The sequence below is a fragment of the Saccostrea echinata genome, unplaced genomic scaffold, assembly GCF_033153115.1.
Source record: "Saccostrea echinata isolate AGI-Se365-2 ecotype Australia unplaced genomic scaffold, CSIRO_AGI_Sech_v1 ptg000033l, whole genome shotgun sequence".
Classification (NCBI taxonomy): domain Eukaryota; kingdom Metazoa; phylum Mollusca; class Bivalvia; order Ostreida; family Ostreidae; genus Saccostrea; species Saccostrea echinata.
Window position 1 is genome coordinate 28,953,844 of NW_026889782.1, and position 27,591 is coordinate 28,981,434.

General features: G+C 35.9%; 3 protein-coding genes across 3 annotated transcripts; 2 read left to right on the forward strand and 1 right to left on the reverse strand.

Annotated features, from left to right (window-relative positions):
* Nucleotides 1-7,170: 7,170 nt before the first annotated feature.
* Nucleotides 7,171-8,227, forward strand: LOC133199196 (melatonin receptor type 1B-like). Its single transcript, XM_061335043.1, has 2 exons — nucleotides 7,171-7,393; nucleotides 7,491-8,227. Exons 1-2 carry the CDS (start codon nucleotides 7,171-7,173, stop codon nucleotides 8,225-8,227), a joined length of 960 nt encoding a protein of 319 aa, XP_061191027.1.
* An 8,123-nt stretch (nucleotides 8,228-16,350) lies between these two features.
* LOC133199197 (uncharacterized) lies at nucleotides 16,351-18,832 on the forward strand. Its single transcript, XM_061335044.1, has 3 exons — nucleotides 16,351-16,768; nucleotides 17,171-17,302; nucleotides 17,697-18,832. The coding sequence occupies exons 1-3, from the start codon at nucleotides 16,351-16,353 to the stop codon at nucleotides 18,830-18,832; spliced, it is 1,686 nt and encodes a 561-aa protein (XP_061191028.1).
* Nucleotides 18,833-19,952: 1,120 nt separating this feature from the next.
* LOC133198830 (uncharacterized) lies at nucleotides 19,953-21,531 on the reverse strand. The gene is made up of 2 exons (XM_061334798.1): nucleotides 20,894-21,531; nucleotides 19,953-20,280 (listed from the first exon to the last, which is right to left on the reverse strand). The coding sequence occupies exons 1-2, from the start codon at nucleotides 21,445-21,447 to the stop codon at nucleotides 19,959-19,961; spliced, it is 876 nt and encodes a 291-aa protein (XP_061190782.1). The 5' UTR covers nucleotides 21,448-21,531; the 3' UTR covers nucleotides 19,953-19,958.
* Nucleotides 21,532-27,591: the final 6,060 nt, after the last annotated feature.

A 27,591-nucleotide genomic window follows, 5' to 3' on the forward strand; every position in this document is an offset into this window, starting at 1 on the left:
ATGGCAAGGGGGAATAACTCCTCTCAGTATAATACAAATTAATAGAGCCCTGGCCAGGACCAGAACACTTGACCAATTGGTCCAGATGTTCAAAAATCTAGTAAAAATACCCTTCCTTGTTAAAACTTTTACTCGTTTTGCATCTGATATGCCCAGGTGCAGAGAAAAATTTTAAAGAAATGATGCATTTTTATTACAGATTCACTATATTATCAATAGAGCCCCCCCCCCCCCCAGCAGACAGGATTATTTAATAGAATTAATGCATTTTTACTATATTATCAAGTAGCCCCACCCTTACACCAGCATATCTGACCCAGGGATCATGCAATTCACTACTCTGGTAGAAGCACTCTTGCTCATCATAACTATACACTTAGCTTCTTTGCCTTTCAACCAGAAGCAAAAAACACTTAGCTTCTTTGCCTTTCAACCAGAAGCAAAAAAGAATATTTTCAAAGAAATTAGGCTTCTTCACTATATAACCATTAGACCCCCCCCCTTTTCACCAGAACCCTTGACCCTGGGGCCATGAAATTTTGGAAGAGGCATCCTTGCCTATCATAACAATGTACTTAATTTGTTTAAATAATACCCAGGGGCAGAGAAGAAGATTTTCAAAGAAAAAATTCACCTTCACTATAGGATCTATATAGCCCTGCCCTAACAGCAGAACCCCTGACCCTAGGGGCAATGAATTTCACAATTTTGGAAGAGGCATCCTTGCTTATCATAACAATATACTAAATTACTTACTTTGTTTAAATAATACCCAGGAGCAGAGAGGAAGATTTTTAAAGCATAAATGCACTTTCACTATATGATCTATATCGCCCCGCCCTATCATGAGAACCCCTGACCCCGGGGCTATGAATTTCATAATTTTGGAAAAGGCAGCCTTGCTGATCAAAACTATGTATTTAATTTGTTAAAATAATACCAAGGAGTAGAGAAGATTTTCAAAGAAATAATGCACTTTCTTTTTATGATCTATATAGCCCCACCCTAGCACCAGAACCCTTGGCCCTGGGGCTATAAATTTCACAATTTTGGTAGAGTCACTCTTGCTTATCATAACTATATATTCAATTTGTTTAAATAATACCCAGGAGTAGAGAAGAAGGTTTTTAAAGAAATAATGCACTTTCACTACATGATCTATATAGCCCCGCCCTAGCACCAGAACCCCTGACCTTGGGGCTATGAATTGCAAAATTTTGGTAGAGTCTCTCTTGCTTATCATAACTATGTATTTAATTTGTTTAAATAATACCCAGAAGTAGAGAAGATTTTCAAAAAAATAAATGCACTTTCACTATATGATCTATATAGCCCCGCCCTAGCACCAGAACCCCTGACCCTGGGACTATGAATTTCACAATTTCGGTCGAGTCACTCTTGCTTATCATAACTATGTATTTAATTTGTTTAAATAATACCCAGGGGTAGAGAAGAAGGTTTTTAAAGAAATAATGCACTTTCACTACATGATCTATATAGCACCGCCCTAGCACCAGAACCCCTGACCCTGGGGCTATGAATTTCACAATTTTGGTAGAGTCTCTCTTGCTTATCATACCTATGTATTTAATTTGTTTAAATAATACCCAGAAGTAGAGAAGATTTTCAAAGAAATAAATGTACTTTCACTATATGATCTATATAGCCCCGCCCTAGCACCAGAACCCCTGACCCTGGGACTATGAATTTCACAATTTTGGTCGAGTCACTCTTGCTTATCATAACTATGAATTTAATTTCTTTTAATAATACCCAAGAGTAGAGAAGAAGATTTTTAAAGAAATAATGCACTTTCACTATATGATCTATATAGCCCCGCCCTAGTACCACAATCCCTGACCCTGGGGCCATGAATTTTACAATTTTGGTAGAGGGCTCAATGCTTATTCCATTCATGCCAACAGTTTGACTGCTTGATGTCCAGGAGTAAAGAAGAAGATTTTTAAAGATTGCATTAATTTTGGTGGTTTTAGCCCCACCCCTGGCCTCAGGCCCCAGGGGGGCAGGGACCTCGAAATTCACAAATTTTGTTTCCCTTCACACAGAGATGCCATATGCTAAAATTGGCTGAAATTGGTTCAGCGGTTTCGGAGAAGCTGAAAATGTTCAAATGTTAACACACTACGGACGACGACGGACGAAAACAGATAGCAATAGGTCACCTGAGTGACTCAAGTGACCTAATAAAATATATACTACTGACGATGTATATTAATACATTATACATAAACATAGTAAAGGAATCTGTTAAATTAATGAATCATTTCTATTTAGATTTTTTTCCTTTCATTTAAAATAATCTTGTCGAATTCAAAATTTAACAAGATGTGTTTGTGAAACACTGATGCCCCCGTATGGCAGCTTATGGCGAAGGTTAAAGTTTCTCAAATGCAAGTCAAAATCCGGGCCGAAAGAAAAAAAAATGTTAAATTTGAAAGCCCTAGCTGCAACTGTTCAAAAGTTATGACGAAGGTTAAAGTTTTTTAAAAGTAAGTAAAACATCAAGGTCAAGGACAAAGTTGTTAGAATCCAAAGGAAGTTCTTGTCACAAGGATTACATATGTAAAGTATGAAAGCCCTAACACCAACCATTCAAAAGTTATGGCAAGGTTAAAGTTTTTCGAAAGAGGTCAAACTCCTATGTCAGGGTCAAAGTGGTTGGTATCAAAAGGAAGGTCTTGTCACAAGAATTACATATGTGAAATATGAAAGCCCTAGCACCAACCATTCAAAAGTTATGGCCAAGGTTAAAAAAGTAGGTCAAACTCCTATGTCAAGGTCAAAGGGTCAAAGTGGTTGGTATCCAAAGGAAGGTCTTGTCACAAGGATTACATAAGTGAAGTATGAAAGCCCTAGCACCAATCATTCATAAATTATGGCTAGGAGAAAGTTTTTCAAAAGTAGGTCAAACTCCTATGTCAAGGTCATAGGGTCAAAGTGGTTGGTATTCAAAGGAGGGTGATGTCACCAGGATTACATATGTGAAATATGAAAGCCCTAGCATCAACCATTCAAAAGTTATGGCAAAGGTTAAAGTTTTTCACAAGTAGGTCAAACTCCTAGGTCAAGGTCAAAAGGTCAAAGTGGTTGGTATCCAAAGGAAGGTCTTGTCACAAGGACTACAAATGTGAGCTACAGTACCCGCATCGTTATTCTTTACAATTCTATCGTGTCCTATCGTGCGTTTATCCTATCGTATCGTGCGTGTATCCTGTCGTATCGTGCGTGTATCCTATCGTATCCTATCGTATCTTGTTTTCCGTTTATCAGGTTTTGCGTTTTCTATCGTGTTTTTCGTTTATCAGGTTTTGCGTTTATCGTGAAGATCGTTTATCAGGTTCTATCGTGTATCGTGTTTTGCGTTTATCGTGTTCATTCGGAAACCCTCGCTTTTTATCTTTACCTTGAAAAGAAACACCCGAGATATCTCGAGTTCATCTTTCGTTTTGTTAATTTATTTAGGATTAATCTAACTATTTAACAAAAAGGGAAATTAATACTCTAACTCTGGTATATTTTTTAAAGAAAATAAATAAATAAATAAATAAATAAATTAATTAATTAATTAATAAACGTCAAGTACCGTCACCAAGCAGAGAGCACAAATCGAAAGTCAAATTCTATTTTTGTACATGAAATAATCGATCTACTATTTTAGTCATTTTTTTTTTTAATTTGTCGATATGTAAGAAATATTTTTGTCAAAGATAGAAATATTATAATCCCTTTACACAGTCAGAGTCACAAAGGCGAGACCTTTATTAACTTTGTTTTGATAATTATAGAAACATAAAACATTAGGTATGTGTGCAAAAAATAAATTATGAATAAACAAATATCAGTATCTTTATTAAGGCTATCCTTTTTATCAATAACGGAAACATAAATTTTGTCTATACGCGCAAGTTTTGTTGTACCTTTGTATAATTATTTTTCTCTGATAAGTATATATTATAATATAGATGTTTGCCATTCATATTTAACTACTGCATTTAGAAGAAGTAAAAAATAAATAAATAAATAAACAAAACCACACAAATTTTTATTATACATCTTACCTACTTCGGCGCGGAGATGAAGTAATATACCGTAACTTAGTGACAGGTGGAAGCGCTACCGTGACAAGAGAACTGACACCTACCTGCCTAATCAGTACAGTGTCTTCTTGTCAAGTCAAGACACCCCCCCCCCCCTTTCCCCTACATGACCGGCCCGTGTGTATTCAACGTAGACATACCTGAACTCTAGCTCTCACCTGGTGTCAAATATTTACCTTGAACCCTACTGGGTTTCAATGAAATGCATCTACTTATTTTCTGGATATTGTTCATAATTTTTATGAACAACACTTAATTAACAATTAAAGATTTTATACTAAGAAAATTGGTAAATGTACACTTCCGTTACAGATTAAAAATTGAATAATTGAATCAAATAAAATATAGGCGAGGTTTGTCCTCCAAAATCCGTTGATTTAGTTCATTTGTATATTTTTATGTAATTTTTCTAGGTTTACAGTCATAAACATGATTGGTGTGATCAAATAACAAAAAATGCTCTTGCGGTACTTCTGGATCTTAGGGTTTTCTGTGTTGTCTGTTGTTGTTACATGTAAAGGCATCTCAAAGATACATGAAAAAAAAAATCACCCGGTTCTGCGGTGATACACAAGACTGGTAAATACCTTGTATTTAATTTTATTTGTGTTTATCGAGTGCATATAATACGTGACTATATTGAAGAATTCAATATATATGTTTATAATCTATTTTATTTTTATTTATTTATTTATTTATTTATTTATTTTTTGGCTTTTTGAATCGGATTTTTTTTGGGGGGGGGGGGGGGTATGGACCCCCCTTTCCCCGCTGACTGTGCCTCAAATGGGGTTAAGACTTTCATAATTTACGAAGTTTTGTCTAATTTTGCCGATGTCGTCCTATATAAGATAGGTTTTGTAACAATTATTACAAAGTCTAATAGCAATAATTGACAATTATTCAATCCGAAAATCCACTTGTCAAATTATGGAAATTGATTTATTATTTATTTTTTTTGTGTGTGTTCTAATATGTTGTAAACAAGTGTACGTAATCAATACAAAGTTTAAGTACCCAATAAATATATTCATATACATTGTAAGCTTAGTTTACACGTATCTATAGTAGATACAAGTTCTGTTATTGTAAATGCTCATAACACAGGCACGCTAAGAAAGCAATATCATTTCTTTTGGGGCGGCCGGGGGGAGTTGGGGGGGTCTAAAAAGAAATGTTTTGAAAAGCAAACAAAAAAGGCTAAAGACACTATTATTGTCGATGGGCAATATTATATAAGCATTATATTACTACTGTATACTACACATGCTGGTACACTGTAACATTTTTTTTTATTTATACGACTGCATGCTCCCTTCTAGCTTAATCTTACAGGCCTATAAAAATACCAAAATAAATACAAAAGAATGGAAATGCGATATTTTTTCGGATAATAGATGATGACAGATCTAGTGACGTTTATTAATTTTATGAAATTCGATTTTTTTTTTCGCAAGTCTCCTTCCTCATATATACATATACAATGTATGTAATTGGAATGTGACATATATATTTATATATAGGAGAGATTAATTATTCACAGTCCAGTGCACGGTCTGTCTCAATGCAACTAGCAATTTCAGCAATTTTAAAACGTAAAAAAAAATTTTTTAATTTATATAAAATATAAATCAAATTCGTACAAACTTGGAGGAGAAAGCATAAACCTTAAAATAATTACAACAATAATTTTTCAATCCCCCCCCCCCCAAATCATGTCTAGTAATTTTTTTTTGTAAGATTTAAATTATTAAATACAAACTATTAAAGGTGATTTTGGATATTTCGCAGACTTCTAGCAAAAGATATTGAATCCAAATATTTCATTTTTTTCTTTTACATGTTTTTCCGTAAAAATAATCAATGTTTGTTATGAATTTTATAAGGTTTTATTTGTGAAAATAATGAATATATTTATAGCGTTTCGTGAATTTATTACACTTGGGTGTAAAACTTCGCTTATCTACGGACTCAAATTTCAAATTTAATGATTCGAAGGAATTTCGACATTTGTATAATTACACAAAAAAATCGCCTAATTTCCATCATAGAGTGGAATTATTCTTAAAATAATTACAGTTTGAATTTGATGACGATCAATTTTATTGACAAAAACACCATATCTTTTACAAAGCATAATTACTTCAAATTTTATCATTTCGATTTGCTGCTTTGTAAGTAATTAAAATTATCATACTATAGTATATCAAAAAGAAAACTTTTCGTCTTGTCAAAAAACGTTTCGCATTTTGAAACAATCCTATCAGGTTTTGCGTTTATCCTATCGTGAAGATCGTTTATCAGGTCTATCGTGTTTTGCGTTTATCGTATTTTGCGTTTATCGTGTTTTGCGTTTATCGTGTTTTGCGTTTATCCTATCGTGCGTGTATCCTGTCCTATCGTGCGTGTATCCTATCGTATCGTGCGTTTATCCTATCGTATCATGCGTGTATCCTATCGTATCGTGTATCCTGTAAAAAATAACGATGCAGGTACTGTATGAAAGCACTAGCTCTAACCGTTCAAAAGTTATGACCAAGGTTAAAGTTTTTCAAAAGTAGGTAAAACTCCTAGGTCAAGGTCAAAAGGTCAAAGTGATTGGTATCCAAAGGACGGCCTTGTCACAAAGAATTCACATGTGAAGTTTGAAACCCCAAGCAACAACTGCTCAGAAGTGATGGCCAAGGTTAAAGTCTCATAAGTGGGTCAAACTCCAAGGTCAAGGTCAAAAGGACAAATATGATGGTACCCAAAAAAAAGTTCTTGTCACGTGAAATATGAAAGTCATAGCTCCAACCAATCAAAAGTTATGGGCAAGGTTAAAGTTGACAAAAGACAAACAGATAAACAGACAAACAGATAAACAGACAAAAAGATAAACAGACAAACAGATAAACAGACAAACAGGACAAAAACAATATACCCCCAGGATCTTTCGATCCCGGGGCATAAAAACCAAAAAAAAATTCGATTGTTCTTCTAATTGCAGAGTGGAACTTCAAAAATCAACGACACCCTCGAGATATCCAAGAATTTTGACAACAATTGCATGATGGAAGGGATACCCCCTCTATTACAAACTGACACGTCATTAGCAGTGGTGTATATCATCATAATTAGCACTGCCCTGTTGGTGGGAACTTTTGGTAACACACTTATTCTCCTGGTATCGACCGCGCTCCGGGGAGTCAACAAATGCGGCAAGGAATTCATCGTAAACATCGCCGTCGCTGATCTATGTGTCACAGCGATTGCAGACCCGCTGTGTATCATTGGTATTTTTAGTCTTCTTGAAATTTTTTTAAAGACTTAGTCTAAAACTGAATTATTCCATTTGCATGGCTCCGCGTTATGCTATATTTTTTATTTAAGGTGTCACACAAGGAGAACGATTTTTTGAGGAGAAGAAATGGCTGTGTGTCTTTGTGGCAAGCCTCTGTCTTACCGCCTGCTTTTGTGCATTCCTCAGTCTCACTCTCATGTCGATGTCACGCTATATATACCTGTGCCACAACCAGGTGTACCACAGAGTGTTCAGTCGTGCCTCCAGCATTTTGCTTTGTATTACCTGTTGGGTTGTCGCTTTCTTGTTGGAGACCCCAAATTTCTTTGGCTGGGGCGGACACTACTTTGATCAAAAGAATCACCAGTGTATCTGGGATCGGACCGCTAGTTCATCTTATACCATGTCTGTTTCAATTTTGATTGGAGGATCACTCCTTGTAATGGCGGTATGCTATTTTCTTATTTTCAAGCGTATCTGGGAAACAAAACGTAATATCTACATATTGGATAATGAAAATCCCTTGAGAATGAGGAGAGTTTGGGAAGAAACAGTCCGTTCATCTAAGATGTTGTTTTGCATTTTTGTTGCGTTTGTTGTATGTTGGACGCCGTACGCTATTGTTTTGGTTTTAGACGTGCAAGACAATTTTTCCACAAAAGTTCATCTTTTCATAACACTTGTTGCGCATATACACTCAAGTGTCAACTGCATCATTTATTTCGCAGGCAACAAGCGCTTTCGAATGGAAATTCTTCGCCTTTGTGTCCGTAAGTCGTCTCGAGAAGCACCATGTACTTCCCATCCCGATATCATGCATACTTAAATACTCGTTAATGATAAAGGACGTATTGTCTCCTCCCTCGGGAGACGACACATTAAGATTGAAAGCCGGAAATGATATTTTGTTGTAAGCTGCCATTATTAGCTGGTGGTGAAGTTCTTTATATAAATTGATGATGAGACGATTTCTACATATAAAGTTGCTCTTCGGTTAAACAAAACTGCTGTGATGAGCAATCTGTGAAAGTTAAAGCAATATGAGCTGCAACTTTAACGTCGGAAATTTTTGTTGCAATATTGTAATTAACTATTTCAATGACAGAAAAAAAAAGACACTGTAAACTTTTACTTTCTTTTATTTGCGATGGAAGAACTAATTTTAACCTTTGATTGAAGCAAAATTACATTTTTGTGTAACACAATTGGAACTCACCTTATATATAAATAAACTATATATTAACTTTTTATATATATATATATATATATATATATATATATATATATATATATATATATATATATATATATATATATATTTAAATGTTGTGTTCGTGTATTTGATTCATAAGGACATATGTGTAAAAGGCATAATAATCCTTATATGTCCTTGAGAACCATATAGGTTCTTATATATTCTTTTCCTACATATTAATTGTATGTATGAAGTAACTCAATATTCCGGCATTCATACAATTTTCATAATTGAATGATGAACTAATGGATCTGTTTGTATATTAATAATCGATAAGATCAGATTAACCTTATTGACGGAATTTCATAATTGACCAATGTTCTTGATAAAATATACTGAATAAATTAGATGTTTTCTAATAATGCAATTGACTTGAAGAATTGAAATAAGTATATATAGACTGAACAGGCGGAGAGAAGAGAGACGCTGAAATAACTAACCACTATACTTTAGAACAATCTGCCTCCCCTGTGCTAGTAAAGCTAATAGTGGACCGTACTAGTGATTTGTACAAAAAACTTGTATCATAACTGTTCATTTATATGACGTTTGCACAACTGTGATTGAATAAATACATTTTGCACCCATACCAAAAGGCGTTGTGTTATAATTCTCGTCCTGTACAATGCTGATTTCTTATATAACACTATACATTACAGTGTACAGAATTTTTTCCTCTGAAACAATTTAATATTTTAAATTAGTCTAATTGATCATAAAGATTTAAGTTGCATACAGATTTATCATAAAAACACATTTTAACAGCAAAATAAAATTCTCAAAAATGCAGCTTTAAGCTTCGGACAAGGACAATGATACAAACGCGCATGTCTATGCTAATATTCTGAATTCTGAACAGTTTCTATAAGAATATATAGGTATTACTAATACAAAAATGTTTTTAAATGCTCCTGTTGTCTCTGTCTCAACGGGACATGTGTTTCGTAAACATGGCGCCCAATGAAAGGAGAGATGCCCTGTGATCGAAGTAATTATATAAGTGCCTATGATCTCTCTCTCTCTCTTTCTATATATATATTCGAAGTAAACTTAGTGCTTTTATTTTCTATAGCATTGTTTCTTCCGAGAACTTTTGTAAACAGGGCATGAGCTCTTTTATTGTTAATATTTACGTTTCGCCGTGTGAGTTCAATTTGTTAAACTCTGCACACATCACTGAGTACAGACTGACAATACTGTTGAGTTGGCTTTCTCGCATTTCTACTCTGAATTTAATGGATTACAGTTTTAATATTTTTCATTGATACACAATAAAATTTCTACTTTTCTTAAGTATTATGGAAAAAGTTTGCGTAAATGCAAGGATGTGTCAATCAAAGCGTATCGAAATTGGTAGTTTCAATAATTTCCAGATTAAAGAAGTTTCTGAACACACTTTTATTATATTTCCGTGTAAAATGTTAAAGCAACATATAAGTCATGATATTATACAGAAAATGTGAGAAAATATTAATTTCAAATCTGTGTGCAGGCCCCTTTAAGGATAGAACCCAAAAGAAACGAATGAAATCCATGCCGGGTTATGATGTCAAATGTGAACGTTTAGGCTAAACTCAAACAAAAAGACATGGATTTCTTCAATGGGTGAGTAAATCAACACATTAACCGTATTCACATTAGATTACTAAATCAACATGTTAAATAAACAACAATTTTACCAACAAAACCTAAAATTTGTTATAAAAATCTCGGATCTTAACCAAATTGATTGAAAGAAATGTTAGTTCGAATTTCCTCTTTTTTCGCGGGATCTTGTCAAACGCTCAGGCTGCCTTAGTGTCTGCCTTTTGACATTTGCTGTTAAAAGTTAAATATATTTAAGTTTATAATTGATGATTTAAAAAAAAGAAAGAAAGAAAGAAAAATTTCGATCCATTTAGAAACAAAAGGCCTAAGGGCCTTATCTGCCACTTGAGTATAATACAACAATTCTCTTGGTCTTTGTCTCATTTTTATTTATTTATTATTTACAAGTCTACCAAATAATTCAAACTATGAAAGTACTTACATAAATCTCTTATTTTATTAACCTTTTAAATACATTATTTACAGTGATTAATTATCAAAAGTGAATGGCAAAGAGGAATAACTTATCTCAGTAGAATACAAAATAGAGTCCTGGCCAGGACCAGAACATTTGACTAAATGGTCCAGGTGTTCAAAATTCTGGTAAAAATACCCTTGCTTATTAACGCTTTTACTCTGTTTGCCTCCGATATGCCCAGAAGCAAAGAAGATTTTCAAAGAAATAATTTTATAAATAAATGAATAAATTTGACTTCAGATTCAACAATGCCCTAACAACAGAACCCATGGCCTAGAGTCATGAAATTACAAATTTGAAAGAAGAACCTTCATCTTTGTAGCTTTGCACTTGGTTGAAGATTTTCAATATATTATCAAAAGACGCACCCCTGTCCCCCAAAAATACAAGAACTCCTGACCCTTGGACCACAAAGTTTTAAAAGAAATTGTAAGAAACAGCCCTCGTTCATCATAACTGTGCACTTTATCTGCTTTTAACCAGGAGTAGAAAATGAATTAAATAAATTATGCTTTTTCACTATATAATCAGTATGGCCCTCTCCCCCTTTCACCAGAACCCCCATCCCTGGGGCCATGAATTTCACAATTTTGAAAAAGATATCCTTATTTATGATAACCATGCATGCAGTTTGTTTAAATAATAATAATAATAATACTTATTTATAGAAGGTAACCTGATTAGTGCAAGCACTAGTCTTCCTCAGGGCCTTCTTTGTAACACATATACAATGTATATATACAATAAACACAAATCACAATTATGAGATAATAAAATATAAACACTATGTTACAACAGAACAAGAGGCCCAAGGGCCTTAACGGTCACCTGAGTACAATACAACAATTTAGAGGATCCATAGAGTATTAAAATGAAATGAAAGGTGAAGCTTTGTTGCCCAAAAGCAAGAAAAATAGGGTGATCAGGATCAACAAAATAATTAGTCTACTATTCATTAACAGTTCATAAATTAGGTTCTACTTTGTTCCCCATTTATCACTATCACCATACAGTATATTAACAAACTGTCAGTGCTTTTGTACTATTTAAATTCCTTGCTGTAATCTCTTACATTGGCCTCTCTTGGTCTTTGATGAACATTTAATAAGACAAGTTATTTTTGTCTCATTTTTATTTATCTATTGCTTACAAGTCCACATGATCATTAAAACTATGAAAATACTTTTTGTATTATACAATAAAAATTCTTGCATAATTCTCTTATTCTGTTAATTTTTCAAGTACATTATTTACAATGATTAATTATCAAAAGTAAACGGCAAAGGGGAATAACTCCTCTCAGTAGAATGCAAATTAATTGAGCCCTGGCTAGGACCAGAACACTTGACCAAATGGTCCAGATGTTCAAAAATCTGGTAAAAATACCCTTCCTTATTACAACTTCTACACTTTTTGCCTCTGATATGCCCAAGTGCAGAGAAGATTTTTAAAGAAATAATGCATTTTCACTACAGATTCACTATATTATCAATAGAGCCCCTCCCCCCCTCCTCCCCTTCACCACTGAGAAACACCAGAGCCTCTCACCCTGGGACCGGAAGTTTCAAGTTTGCTCATCATAAGTAATCACTTTGTTTAACTGCTTAACATTAAGGAGCAGACAAGATTATTTAATAGAATTAATGCATTTTCACTACATTATCAACAGCCCCACCCTTATACCAGCACATCTGACCCAGGGGTCATGCAATTCACTACTCTGGAAGAAGCACTCTTGCTCATCATAACTATATACTTAGCTTCTTTGCTTTTTAACCAGAAGCAGAAAAGAATATTTTCAAAAAAATGTTGATTTTTCACTATATAATCAATAGAGCCCCCCCCCCTTTTGACCAGGACCCTTGACCCTAGGGCCATGAAATTCACAATTTTAGAAGAGGCATCCTTGCATATCATAACAATGTACTTAGTTTGTTTAAATAGTACCCAGGGGCAGAGAAGAAGATTTTCAAAGAAATAATTCAACTTCACTGTAGGAGCTATATAGCCCCACCCTAGCACAAGAACCCCTGTCCCTGGGGCCATGAATTTCACAATTTTGGAAGAGGTGTCCTTGCTTATCATAATAATGTACTTAGTTTGTTTAAATAATACCCAGAAGCAGAGAAGAAGATTTTTAAAGCATTAATGCATTTTCACTATATAATAAATAGAGCCCCGCCCTAACATCAGAACCCCTGACCCAGGGGCCATGAAATTCACAATTTTGGTAGAATTACTCTTGCTTATCATAACTATGTATTTAATTTGTTTAAATAATACCCAGGAGTAGAGAAGAAGATTTTCAAAGAAATAATGCACTTTCACTATATGATCTATATAGCCCCCCCCCCCCCCGCACCAGAACCCCTTACCCTGGGGCTATGAATTTCACAATTTTGGTAGAGTCACTCTTGCTTATCATAACTATGTATTTAATTTGTTTCAATAATACCCAGGAGTAGAGAAGAAGATTTTTAAAGAAATAATGCACTTTCACTATATGATCTATATACCCCCCCCCCCCAGCACCAGAACCCCTGACCCTGGGGCCATGCATTTCACAATTTTGGTAGAGTCACCCTTGCTGATCATAACTCTGTATCTAATTTGTTTAAATAATACCCAGGAGTAGAGAAGAAGATTTTCAAAGAAATAATGCACTTTCACAATACGATCTATATAGCCCAACCCTAGCACCAGAACCCCTGACCCTGGGGCCATGAATTTCACAATTTTGGTAGAGTCACCCTTGCTGATCATAACTATGTATTCAATTTGTTTCAATAATACCCAGGAGTAAAGAAGAAGATTTTCAAAGAAATAATGCACTTTCACTATATGATCTATATAGCCCCGCCCTAGCACCAGAACCCCTGACCCTGGGGCCATGAATTTCACAATTTTGGTAGAGGGCTCAATGCTTATTACAATCATGTCAACAGTTTGACTGCTTGATGTCCAGGAGTAAAGAAGAAGATTTTTAAAGATTGCATTAATTTTGATGGTTTTAGCCCCACCCCTCAGGCCCCAGGGGGGCAGGGACCATGAAATTCACAAATTTTGTTCCCCTTTCACACATAGATGCCATATGCAAAAATTGGCTGCAATTGGTTGAGCGGTTTCAGAGAAGAAGCTGAAAATGTTCAAATGTTAACACACGACGGACGACGCACGACGACGGACGAAAACAGATAGCAATAGGTCACCTGAATGACTCAGGTGACCTAATAAATAAAAACGTCAAAGCTTAGTTCAAAATGTGAAAGGAGGGGGGGGGGGGCGGAGTCACATATTTTTACGTAGAACTAGTACGTTTCGTAAGTAAAAAATTTTCAACACTACTTTCAAATATTGCAAGGGATTGGGATTTCCTGATACTAATAAGTAACTCATTCCAGATAATAACCCCTGAATATTGTAAAGAATTTTTAAATAAATTTGTTTTATATTTTGGTAAACGAAGTTCGGAATTTGTTTCTGAGCGTAACGTGTATGATCCAGAACTTTGAAATTCAAAAAAATTATGCATATAATCGGGAGACACACCATGAAATGTTTTGAACATTAGAATGCTTTTCTGTAAATATAGAAGTTCATGAACCGTTAACCAGCCTAAAATGTTAAATAAAGGCATTGAAGGTGCATCATATTTTTCATTTAAGATAATCCTTGCTGCACGTTTTTGAAGTCTGTAGATTCTGTCGATGTGCGTTTGAGGAGAGTTACCCCAAATAGATAGACAATATAAAATTGATGGTAAAATAAAAGCGTTATAAAATAGTTTTCTAGTAAGCAGTAGAAGAAACTTTTTAATTTTTCGTAAAGTAAATAATTTATATGTAGTGTCATCAGCAAACATATCAATATTACAATGTTCAACAGACAATGGTAAATCATTAATGTATAATAGAAATAATAAAGGGCCTAATATAGACCCCTGTGGCACACCTGCTGTGACTTGCAGTGATTCAGATGTGTATGCACCTATTTTTACACTTTGAGTTCGATGATATAAATATGATTGAAACCATTTAATTGATATTGGATCAAAGTGATAGCATTTAAGTTTTCTAATTAGTATATCATGATTAACAAGATCGAATGCTTTGCTAAAATCCAAGTAAGTAATGCCAACGAAATTTCCTTGATCTATTGCATGCAGCCAATTATCAGTTAGTTTTGTGAGAGCTGTCTGGCATGAGTGAAATTCTCTAAATCCTGACTGTGCTTTCATTAATAAATCGAAGTGAGAAGTAAAGATGCGTATATTTTCTGCTACATGCTTTTCTAAAACGTTCGATATAGTTGGTAAAATTGAAATTGGGCGATAGTTTCCTGGGTCTGATGTATCACCCTTTTTAAATAGAGGAGTTACTTTTACGACTTTTAGCTGTGAAGGAAAAGACCCCTTGATTATGCTAGAATTTATTAGGTGTGTTAGAGGTTTGGATATTATACTAGCTGAAAGTTTAAGCAATCTAGGACCAAGAAAGTCTATGCCAGCAGATTTGTTTACATCTAGCCTCTTTAACATATTAAATACTTTTTCTTCATTAATCAAAGGAATTTCAAAAAAGTCTTGATCTCCAAGTTTTGCCTCAGTGTATCTTTTCAATTTTTCTGATTCAATAGTAGGACTGCAGGAAGCAGAGAAGATTTTTAAAGAATTGATGCATTTTTACTACTTAACCAATGGGGCCATGAAATTCACAATTTTGGAAGAGGCATCCTAACTCATCATAAGTATGTACTTAATTAGTATGTGTTTAATACCTAGGAGCAGAGAAGATTTCCAAAGAATTAACACGAGAGCCCCTGACCCAGGGGCCATGGAATTTACAATTTTTGAAGAGTCATCCTTGCTCATCATAACTATTTACATGTACTTAGGTAGTTTGTGTAGGATGATTGGTAATATGTTAATGTACATCTAAGGGTTTAGGAAACATTCTATGTACGATCTAATGTAAGGTTGTGACGTGAGGGGAATAAAACAGTGTTGTGCTGATGCTAATGTCCTGGACTGCAGGAGGCGGTCGGTGGTCGGGACACACGCGGACAGGAGGCTCACTGAAGTAAGGGGACATCAACACTGCTAATTCATGTCCGTGTTAGGTAGTTCGTACCCAGTACTATTCGGTTCCACAACACTCCTCCCCGTTTTATCTAAATCCCTTGTTGATATTCTTAGCAAGCCACAAAATACAAATTAACTGAAAACATCATTTAAACAAGGAAAGGAACTAATAGTAACATATTTACAGATATAAACATTCTGACTTTTAAAATATGATGTACTTGCTTAGGAAAGGTCATAATCTGCCAATGCCTTTGGCAACCTTACACGCCGACGCTCTCTTGAGTTGGCTCTTGAAGCAGGACTTGAATTACAAGTGGCTCTAGGATCTTCACTTGAATTGTTGAGGGCACTTGAGTCTTGATTTGGAATGTTAACCTTCTGATCGCCATGGATCTTCCTCCTCCGCTACCTCTTGTTGTCACTGCATGACGCAATACTTCGTTTCTGGGATGTACCGCTCTTATTGCTAGGAGGTAGAAAAGGGTCACGCGATCATGTGACTTGTAAAAAATCTAGGCACTTTTCATGGCGCGAGTTTACGACGCAATGTCAACAACACGAAAACAAAAGCCGTCCACAAATTATTGGTGTGTTGTCCCAGAATGCACATCGGACAGTAGAAAAAGAAAGTTTATAGGAAAATACCCATGGATGGATGGTATTGTATTTATTCCATTTCCAACTAAAAAAAAGAATCCAAAGTTGCGTCAGAAAGGGGTGGAAATGATAAGGAGGCCTCTTGACTACGATCCATTACCTCATCATCGAGTGTGCTCCAGGCATTTTATTGACGGCCACAATGTCCCTGAATTATTTCCATGGAACAATTATAAAGTTTTTACACCAAGACGCAGTACAGCTTCAATTACAAAACGAGAGGCTGACCTGACAGTGAACCCCTCGTCATCCATGCCCATCTTTGAGCATAATGAGGAAATATCAGAATTACCTACGCTCATAGAGGGTTTGTATTGAGAATTCTATATATTGTCTTTTGTCTAAAATCAGACTGAAAATCTCCACAATGATCTATTTCAAAAGCCTAAATTTCCGGAAGCAAGTCCATACATTTTTTTAACTATTTTTAATTACATATTTTTACATACTCATTTAAAATATACAATTTAGAAATTAAACAAAACAATACAAAAGCACAAATTATGTATTGTATTGTAACCTTATCAACAATAATGTAAATGTTATGAATACTATAATATCCTACTTGTTTTTAACTTCAAAACAGAATGCATGGATACATGTATGTCACTATCACATGAAAGGTCTCTAATCTAGATTGTGAATAAAATCAACAATATTCCATTGGTAGGCCCAAAGTTTAAAAAAATGATTTTTTTTTTTATTATAGACACACTATCAGAAGAGGTAACTAAGTGTGACAGCACTTTGTTTATTGATGATGGTGCTGGGTCTAGAGTTCTTCCAGTTGCCAGTTGCATCAACGTCACAACATCAAGGAGTTATTCTGAAGGAAACACAGGTATGTGTTGTAGCCACAGAACTGTAGCTCTCTAGGACAGATATAATAGTGTGACAGCAGGTATTTTCTGGTGTGTCTGAATTTTCTTTTCCCAGAGAGCCACAGTTCTGCATCTAATACAATGTTTATATTTTGAAGACAGGCAAATAAGTGAATTGCATTATGCAGCAAACCATTCAATTACATAGTGTAGATTAGTATATCATTCAAACAAGTGATTTAAACTATGATTCTCCATGTTTTTGTCATTGCAAGAATGTGCAAGTATCAAGAAGGTGTATTATTTATACTGGATTTAAAAGAATGCTTTCTGGACCTATGTAAATTGGCCAGTATTTAAAAAGCTGTCATCATTCCTGTTAAAATACATGTACTCAATCATTAATATTTTCAGATCTACCCAGCCATCAGCAATTGCTTGAACACAGCTACAGTGTAGCGTCTACAAGTACTATGAAGTCCATGGGGTGTGATTCATTGTTTACTGACACTGGCATACAGACAGATATGAGCCTCACAAGTATCAATGACATTTTATCAGAAAATGAAGAGCTGAAGAAAATAATTGATGATAAAGATACTTTATTAAGAGACATTTTCTTAGAAAAAGTTACTAAGAGTGACGATTCAATTAGAAAGTTTACAGGATTACCAAGCCTGCAAATCTTCAACACAATTAAAGATGCTGTAGTCAATTTTGATATCAATATTAAGTATTGGACAGGAAGTGAGAGTGAGACAGAGAAGCGTTATCAAAATCAGGGGAAAAAGCCTGGGCCTATCAGGAAACTTTCACGATCAGATGAATTCATTTTAACATCGGTACGCTTAAGATTAGCTCTGCCTGTCTTTGTCATGTCACAACTTTTTGGGGTTTCATGCTCAAGGGTTTCATCCATCTTTACAACATGGATGTTTTGCTTGTATCATAATTTCAAAGACTGTATCATATGGCCTTCTCGAGACATTGTTAAAAAGTTCATGCCAAAATCCTTCAGACAGAGTTACCCTCGGACGAGGGCTATTATTGATTGCTCTGAGATATTTATTCAAAGGCCTAAAAATCCAACTGTCAATGCTAGGACTTACAGCACATACAAATCTCATAATACTTTTAAATTTCTTGTAAGCATCACTCCTAATGGTGCATTCAATTTTATTTCTGAGATCTGGGGTGGCAATTCCTCTGATAGGTACATAACTGAGCATAGTGGATTTTTAGACCTTTTATCTGCTGGTGATGAAATAATGGCGGATAGAGGGTTCACAATTAGAGACCTCCTTACAGAGCGAAAAGCATATTTAACTATTCCACCATTTACACGCAAATGTAACTGGGGAAAGGGGAAATATCTGTGTGCCAGCGACATTAAAAAAACAAGGAAAATAGCAAATCTCAGAATACACGTTGAAAGAGCAATTGGACGCTTAAAAACATTCAAACTTATTTCACAAACCATACCATGGGACATGAAATCACTGGTTCATCCTATGGTCACTGTTGCAGCATTCTTCTGTAATTTACATTGACCTCTAGTTAAATCTTAAGAAAATGGCTTGTTTATTTATTCACAGATTTTTATTTGAAGTAAATTGGCTGAATTTACTAGGCCTTGAAGTTGGAAAATGAAATCCATTTATACTTGTAATATATCATACAAGGCTGGCAATAAATTGTATATATTTTTCTTCCTGTTATACATTATATAAACATGATATGTACATGTACCAGAGAAATAATGGAGCTTGTAATAGTATAATAGTAGTTTTGACTTCTCTGTGATGAATGAAAAATTTCATGTTTTCAATAAAAATAAAGAAAATATAGTCTTGTTTCAAAATTTTATGTCTCAATTACATTAAAAATTTGAAATTACATTATAAATTTGAAGTAGAAATCAATAGCCTTTTTCAAGCACATATCAAAATATTCTGCATTGAAATAAATTCTATCAGTTGCAAAGTCTTTTTGAGTAAAAAGAACAAAATCACACCATGATTTTCCAGTTACAAAAAGTTGAGTTTGGATTTGTGAGTACCAAGGCGAGTTTTCCTTTAATTTCACTTCATCATTCACAAGATGAACATAATAATTGTTTTCACTAGCAATATCCTTAGTATACTTGTGCTGGTGTGTGTATGTGCACTTGATCTCCAGGAGACCTTCACCACAACATAGACACTTCACATATCCATCTGGGGAAGCAGCTATAATAGGACATGCAGGAGAAATTGACAAACCTGCCTTCGAAATTTCTGCTTTCTGGTGAGATTTGATGTATTGTTCCGTATACTGGTTTCGAGCGACACCTTCCATCGATTTTCCATAATCTGTGGCTTGTGTAGAGAAAAAAGTGGCAGAACTTTGAATTTTCTTTACTATGTAGTTATTTTCATTCAGTCTCTCCATATTGCATTTCAGAACCGATCCCATTATTGATGCCGTAATTCTACCCTTTCGATATTCATGCCACATTGGGTCATCACTCTGTTCCTTTGTTATACTTTCAATATTTCTAATAATTTCTGGTGTATGAATGTTACACATATATTCAATAAATTCCTGTCTTTCTACAATGTCATGCTCTGATTTATACTTCTGAATAACATCTGGTAACAGTACTTGATTGTTTTTGATATCATTTTCACTATCACTTTAATCATACGGAGGCTCCATGGTGTAAGTTAATACTGAACCATGTTTCTTGCAGACTTTGTACAAAGATTTCATTAAATTGTCTCTGTAAGGCTTTAGATGCAAATCAATAGCATTATCAGAAAAAGGCTGATAACTATCACGGATATCTTTCTTACCAAAGTCGATATTTTGTGTTGTAACAGGGTTAGATGCCTGCCTCGGTCGATCCCATTTGCATGGAGTGTCAGTGCATACTTTAGTGCCTCTGTCTTGGTGCCTTTCACTGAAGTCATGCAATGCAAACAACAATGCTACACAGTGCTTGCAACTTCCATCATCTCTGGAAAAAGAAATAAAAGCTTGCTTTTAATTCACTTTGAATTAATATATTAAATTTTACAATGTACATGGCAGATCTAATATAATGTATATGTGTGCTTACATCAGCCTTGATAAAAAAAAAAAATCTATGTAAAAAAAAAATACTATTCATTGAAAAATTAAAAAAATTATGTGATTAATACTTAATCCTTAGCCCTTCAACTTGGATTAAATTTATATTATACTAACATCAGGAGTGTGTTCAAGATTATGGCAACTAGTCTACCAGGTAGACTAGATTCCAGTTCTATTTAACAAACTCTAAATAAATCTGTGTAACCTCTATGCAGGGGCAACTTGGATGTTCATCTAAGTATTTAACATCAAAAAACAGATCAGTCGTGTTTTATCATGACATGTACATAAGCATTATGATTTCTGTTATCATTGCTTTTGAGTACATGTATGTATATGATGTGTTGACCCAAAGAGACCCTTAGAGTATTTAATTTTTTTATTCAAAACATCTAAACTTCTGCTGTATGAATAAGATGCATCTCCATCCCGAAAATTATTGAAAGAATCCCCACCCCACGAAGCACATTATGAAAAGTATATGTACATATACTCACGCCACACAAGTACAGCCACCAGATTTCACAGAACCATTTTTATGTAAGAGTATCCATGTCTCGTAAGGCTTCTCTGATTGCCTTGTCTCTGGCACGCAGGTACTCTTAACATACATGTATCCATGTGCAACAGTGGCCATCGCAACTTTGTCAATGTGGTTGGTTTGATACAGTTTGAAAGAGTTATCATCCTTGTAAGACTTCAGTCTGTTTGCACTCCAGTCACAGTAAGTCATCAAATACACCATTACATCACCCATTTCAATTTTTGGCATAGTTTGTAAATCAACATTCCAATCAGAAAGTCCACTAACGTCAGGTAAAATAAAAGTCGTAATATTTTCATCGGTACGGACCTCCACCGTTCTCCTTTGCTGATCGTGGTAGCGTTTATTTTCAATGGCGCATTCTTCCGGCTCAATTTCCATTGCGGTTGCAGCTTGTGCCAATCTTAGTAGTTGTTGTTTTCGATAAATTGATGTTTGAATACCTCTTTCTTTCAAAAAATCACGGAGCTGGGGAACCGATTTAAGACGAAGCTGTTCCGCCGCCATTTTGTCCAAATTATGCCTAGATTTTTGTCACGTGGTGATGAAAGTCACATGACACATTTACTTAGTGCAGACATCCCGGAAACGAAGTATCTGATCAGCCACACTAGGATGTCACGGTCAGAGCATCTCTTTAATCTATCATGATGAACCACTTTCTCCTTCCGTCGATTCTTCATGCGATAAAGGACTGGGGACAATTTCTCAGTCACAAAAAATTGGACCAATCCTAGGTTTTTGTAGCTTTTTGGATTGTCCTATTTTTGTTGACGAATCTATCATGTACACTAAGTCTCTAACATCATATGCGTGGTTGTGAAGCCGCAAATCATAGGTCCGTTTTTGACGCATTTGCGCATTATGTAGATTTTCTCTGGCAATTGTGTGGACCTGTGACATCACTTCTTTTAGCTCTTCAACATAGTCGGACGGTACTCGAGGCTGTTGGTTTTCACCCATACCCAACATAATGTCTACAGGTTGTAGAATCTCTTTCCCTAGCATCAATTTGTTGGCGGTAAATCCAGTTTGTCTGTTTACTGTGGCCTTTATAGCTCCAGCAAATGAGCTGCAAATGTCGACCCCAATGTCGCTGGGAACGCACATTCTTAAGATAGCAACGGATTGACTGCAAAATAGTTCTAATGTACCGCTCTATTTGGCCATTTGCACATGGTCAGTATGGAGTTGTGCGTGTTTTTGTGATCTGTAGCATTTTACAGAGTCGTTGGAATAAGTCGCTCATGAAGTTCCTTCCGAGTGGATCTGAAGAAGGCATCCCATTCGTGCAATGAATCCTTCAACTAGTGACAGAGCTACTTGTTCTGCTCCTTGGTTAGGAATGGCATAGCATTCTAACCACTTTGTAAACTGTTTATCATCATTACAATGTAGCGATTCCCTCTAGCTGATTCTATGAAAGGCCCTAGAATATCTATATGTATTCTTTCCATAGGGATGCCTGCATGGTACTGGCCAAGTGGAGCTTTTGGTTGAATATGAGGCTTTTTACTTGTACTGCATTCCCTGCAAGATTGGACACTATTTTTGCAGTCTTGGGATATACCATACCAAGTATATTTTGAGCGAAGTCTCTGCAACGTCTTTGCTGTCCATGATGACTTGCGCATTTGGAATCATGGCAGCCTGCAAGCACCGTTTCTCTTAGCGCTTTTGGAACAAACAGCAGGGGCGTCTTATATGTTTCCTCATCAACCCAGATGTAGTAAAGAACTCCGTCAACAGTTGTAAGTTGTTCTTTTGGGTTCCACCAGTGTTTTACAGCTGGACTAGAAAGAGAAAGCTCTACTTCACTAGGACCACATTCTGTTTTCCAACGGAGAAGATGTTCCAGATCCTGATCCTTTTTTGTGCTTCCCTTGATTCCTTGTGACTAAATGTGTTCGACCAGTTACATCCATCAGTGACCTTATCTAGTTAGGATTCTTTCAAGCACCATTTTGTTTGTGCCTTACGGACAGCAAGTGGAACAACATCATCAATGTCCTCTTCAAACCTACTCCACTGTTCATGGACCCTCTGACAGTATTTACATCCACCACAAGGCAGCTCACTAATATCCTTTCCAGCATCATAGCAATTATATGAGAGATCTGTTGTTGGTATCCTCGAGAGTCCATCGGCATTGCTGTGTGCCTTTCCACTGCGGTGTTAAATTGTCATATTGTACTGGGACAGTTCTTCCAGCCATCTCGCAAGTTGCCCCCAGTGATTTTTTTTGTTTTTTAAACCACCACCCCCTCCTTTTGAATTGGGAAAAATTAGCGACATTTTCCTCAAATTGGGAAAAGTCATTTATTGGAAATTACAGTGCTAAAAAATACATAAAATAATCAAACTAAGTAACAACAACAGTTTTTGTTTGATTTTAACTTTAAATTTCATTTAAATTCAGAAAATAACCATTTAAAAAAAATTACATCAATATTTTATTGAATGTGAACATGGCTTATATTTTATTGAATGTGAACATGGCTTATATTAGTCACACCTTGTAGCTTCTACAGTATTTTCTTGGAATTGCTTTGTCTAATTTCATTTAAAAAAAAATGACCAGCATTTAGACTCTTAATCTACCTAGTAAACTGTCTTGTATTGATAATCAAGTTTACAGTCTGTACTGTTTGATTTTTCCAAATTTTAGTGAAACCCTATGTGTTGTCCATTTCCTGATATTAGCCTGACCCTCTATGTTATAATGGCGGTCAAACCAAAATCATGATGTCAACAGGCAACATGACTTGTATCTTGGAACTATTTACCAATTCATTTAGGATATTATAAGCTACTTATCTGTTTATATGGATATCTGCATTGTTTTACACATTCATTAAAAAATCGGCCGCATGTGCATGGATTTAGAGAATAAAATTGAAGAATAAAAAGTAATCTTTACTCTGTCAGAAAATTTAGCGACTTTTGTTCAAAATTAAAAGATAATTTCCGTATGTTTGAAATTGGGAAAAACATACTAAAATTGGGGGAAAAAAAAGCTAATTTTTGTGAGGGGGAACAGCCGAATATCGGTGGCATTTTGACCCAAAAAAAATCACTGGCCCCTCTATATTCTTAGAACCCAGGAGACATGCAAGGCTGTGGTGATCTGTGCGAGGAATAAAAGGTTGTCCTAGGAGGTAGAATCTGAAATGTTGTGTGAAGACGACAATGGCAAGGAGTTCCTTTCTTGTTACACAATAACGTCTTTGGGTAGCTGATAATGTTTTACTTGCATAGCTTATGAGTACTTCTTCACCATTCTGTACTTGTGACAATTCTGCACCTAATGAATGATCAGATACGTCCGTGTCAAGTATAAATAAACCATCTGACTGTGGGAATGCTAATATTGCTGGCTCGGACATTGTTTTTCTTAGGGAATGATAACTATTGTCTTGCGCTTCATCCCAAACAAATGCACTTTTTGATTTTGTAAGATCATACAGTGGGGAGGCCAGGGCTACATAATTATTAATGTGTTCTCTGTGATAATTCATGTATCCCAAGAAAGTCTCTACATCTTTTCTGTTTCTCGGTGCGGGCCACTGGGCTACACACTGTATACTCCTTTCTCACTGACAACTCTGCCCAAAAACTGTATCTCTCTTCTGAACATGCAGCATTTCCTAGGTTTTAATTTCAAGTTATATTTTCTAAACCTGGTTAAACCTGGTTAGGACAGCTCTAAGGTTGAGAAGGTGGTTGTCAAATGAATTTCCAAGGACAATGACGTCATCCAGATATACCAAGCATTCCTTCCAATTTAGTCCACGTAAGACAAGCTGGATCATTTGTTGGAATGTGGCTGGGCTGTTACAAGTGCCAAATGGCATTCTAACAAACTCAGACAATCCATATTTTGTTATGAAGGCCAGTTTATGACGGTCATGTGGGTCCACCTCTATTTGGTAGTAGCCTTGAGCCATATCTAGTGTGCTTAAAAAGATATTTCCACTTAAGGTGTCCATGCATTCTTCAATATTTGGGAGGGGAAATGCATCTTTTTTGGTAAGACTATTCACTTTTCGAAAGTCAATACAGTAGCTCACAGTTCCATCTTTTCTGCGAACGAGTACTGGTGCAGAGGCCCATTCCGACTTTGACGGGACAATGACTTCATTATCTAATAGATTTTTCAAGTGGGCTTCTTCCTCCTTCTCAAAGCTTAGCGGAGTACGTCTTAGTTTTGCACGGACTGCTTGTGCATCCCCTGTGTTTACTTTATGTGTGATTCCTTTGAAAAGGCCTATGTCCATATCATCTGCTGCATCCTGAAATTCAATGAGTAATCGTGTACCCTATAGGCTTGGTTCTTGGAGATATTTTCAACTGATCTCTTTTCCAAGTCTAACAGATAGTTAGGTAGGTGTTTGGGGGTTTTACAACTGTGTCCATCATCCTGGTTTTTTGCAGGGTCCTCAATCACTCCATCAAATGAAGTTGCTGTTCCAAGAACATGGTTTTTTTGGTATTCCTTGAATGCTGATACTTTGGTCATTGAGGTCAATAAGAGCATTGTTGGCACTAAGGAAGTCGAGACCAATAATCACTTGATCAGTTATGTCTGCAACTATAACAGGTCATTTAAATTTAACACCTTCAATTTCAATGTTGGCATCATTTGAGTAGTTATCTTTCAACCAACTGTTTTCTCCTACACCCTTAAGAGTCACCTCCTTACCAATGTTTAATGGCGGAGTCAAAGAGTTTGCGAACTTTCTGTTTATGACCGATATTTGTGCTGTTGTATCGAAAATGGCTTTTTCTGGTTTTCCATTAACTTTCACATTGATAATCAAATTTTGTGGTTCAATTTTGCATTGATAGAGTCTCATATCAAATGTAGGGCTTACTTTAGCTTGTGGTGATGGTGATTTTGATTTACGCTGTTGTTTGCAGCCCTTTGCAAAATGACCTTATTCCCCACAATTATAACAGGCACCATCGTTTACTGGAGAGGATAATCTGGATTGGGATGTTGTCCTCTGAGGGGATCTCCAACGGTTTGAGATGAGCCCAATAGGTTTGTCAATTTTGGTATTGGCTGCTTCCAGACCTAGTTTCAAGGAATCAACGTCTGCAGCAAGCTTGTCAACACGACTTTGGGGACGAACTGTATGAGAGCTAAAGTCATGCTCCTCGTCACTGTCGCTGTATGCATCGTTAAACCGAACTTTCCTGACTTCTGGTTTACGGGCCCCGAGAATTAGCCTTTGGTTATTTATTGTTGCTTTGACCAGTTGTAGTGCACTTTCTAAAGTTGTTGGGTCTTAATCCACAGCTGTTAATGCTGCACGCTTGTTTTCAACACCTTTGTGGAAGGAATCAGTGGCAATGGTATCTATAACACTTCCTGGAGCATCCGGATATCCCTCAGTAACCATTTCTTGAACTAGTTCTGCAAATTCCTCAACTGTTTTATTATCTTGTTTGATGTGTTGAAGTTTTCTCCTTACAGTTAAGGGCAATTCCTTTTGACCGAACTTGAATTTCTTGCATAGGTCCTTGTAGTTATTTTGAACTGGTTTGGCACAGGTGCAATAGAATTTAAGTGCTTTATCTCTTAAAGACTCAATAAGTCTCTCCAAGCGTCGATCCTCAGACCATTTTTATCTGTCTGCAATCCTATCAAACTGGGTTTAGAATGGGCACCATTCACTGCGTCCATCAAATGCAGCCATCTTAGGAGGGGGAGGTCCGTCAATGTGAGTGCTAAACGGGCCAGATTGTTTCAAGCCATTATTAGCCCCACTTATAGAAGTGATTTTCCCAGCTTTAGTTTGTGTTAAACTGCTAGTTGGGCCAGGCTTAGCCAAGCCACTGTAAGCAGAAACACAACTTGATACTCCCCCACTGGCTTCTATTCCTAGAGTACTTTTCTCCAGCTTTAAACTTTTTTGGCCATCATCTTTGATACCATAGATACCATGTGGTGCTAGTTTATCAACAATTTCTCCAGTGACTAATGATTCTGACTTTTTCTCTAACAGTTTTCTTTCCAAGTCTCCCATCATTTTAGTCATCCTGTTCATCTCTTCTTCATAATTTCTCTCCTTTGCTACATTGTCCAATGCCCTTTTGTGTTCTCCATCTTGTCTCTCCTTGATAGATTCCACAAGTGTAGGTGGGATTTCAAAAGAGATCTGTTCTGCATACAACAATCTGTATTGCGGATGCAGTGTTAAGCAGGTTTTCTTCTATATCATTCATGGTGATATAATCCTTTTCATCTCTTAGTTTAATGATGGCCGCTGCTCGTTTGGCGCCGATGCATTTTAGGGATAGGAGGTCATCTATGGAGGCAGTATTTAAGTTCGACATATTTGTAATTCAGTTCTACAAAGGTTCACAGAGAGCTTAACTCTTCTTCTGGCACAAGAATGTCTAAAATATCTTCATCTACAGTTCTGAAACAGTGCAAATTTATGTCATCTGTTAAACGTTTTGTCCAGATAAGTGCTAAATCTGTGTCTGCATGAATGCCATCATAGTACGCAGCAAATTTATAGGATACTCGTACTCTTGGTGAACCGCCTTTCTTCTTATTTGTATCCTTACGACGTCTCTTTAGGTCGCAATTACACAGTAGAGTTCTTTCGTTATTGCAAGAATTAATTTCTCTGATGGCAC

Bases quoted from the DNA above. Each gene is read 5' to 3' on its own strand.
- LOC133199196 (XM_061335043.1), top strand. From the start codon at position 7,171: ATGGAAGGGATACCCCCTCTATTACAAACTGACACGTCATTAGCAGTG. The intron at 7,394-7,490 runs GTATTTTTAGTC...TTTTTATTTAAG, and splicing joins AGACCCGCTGTGTATCATTG to GTGTCACACAAGGAGAACGA.
- LOC133199197 (XM_061335044.1), top strand. From the start codon at position 16,351: ATGTCAACAACACGAAAACAAAAGCCGTCCACAAATTATTGGTGTGTT. The intron at 16,769-17,170 runs GTTTGTATTGAG...TTTTTATTATAG, and splicing joins ATTACCTACGCTCATAGAGG to ACACACTATCAGAAGAGGTA. The intron at 17,303-17,696 runs GTATGTGTTGTA...TAATATTTTCAG, and splicing joins TTATTCTGAAGGAAACACAG to ATCTACCCAGCCATCAGCAA.
- LOC133198830 (XM_061334798.1), bottom strand. From the start codon at position 21,447: ATGGCGGCGGAACAGCTTCGTCTTAAATCGGTTCCCCAGCTCCGTGAT. The intron at 20,281-20,893 runs GTGAGTATATGT...TTCTTTTTCCAG, and splicing joins GGTGGCTGTACTTGTGTGGC to AGATGATGGAAGTTGCAAGC.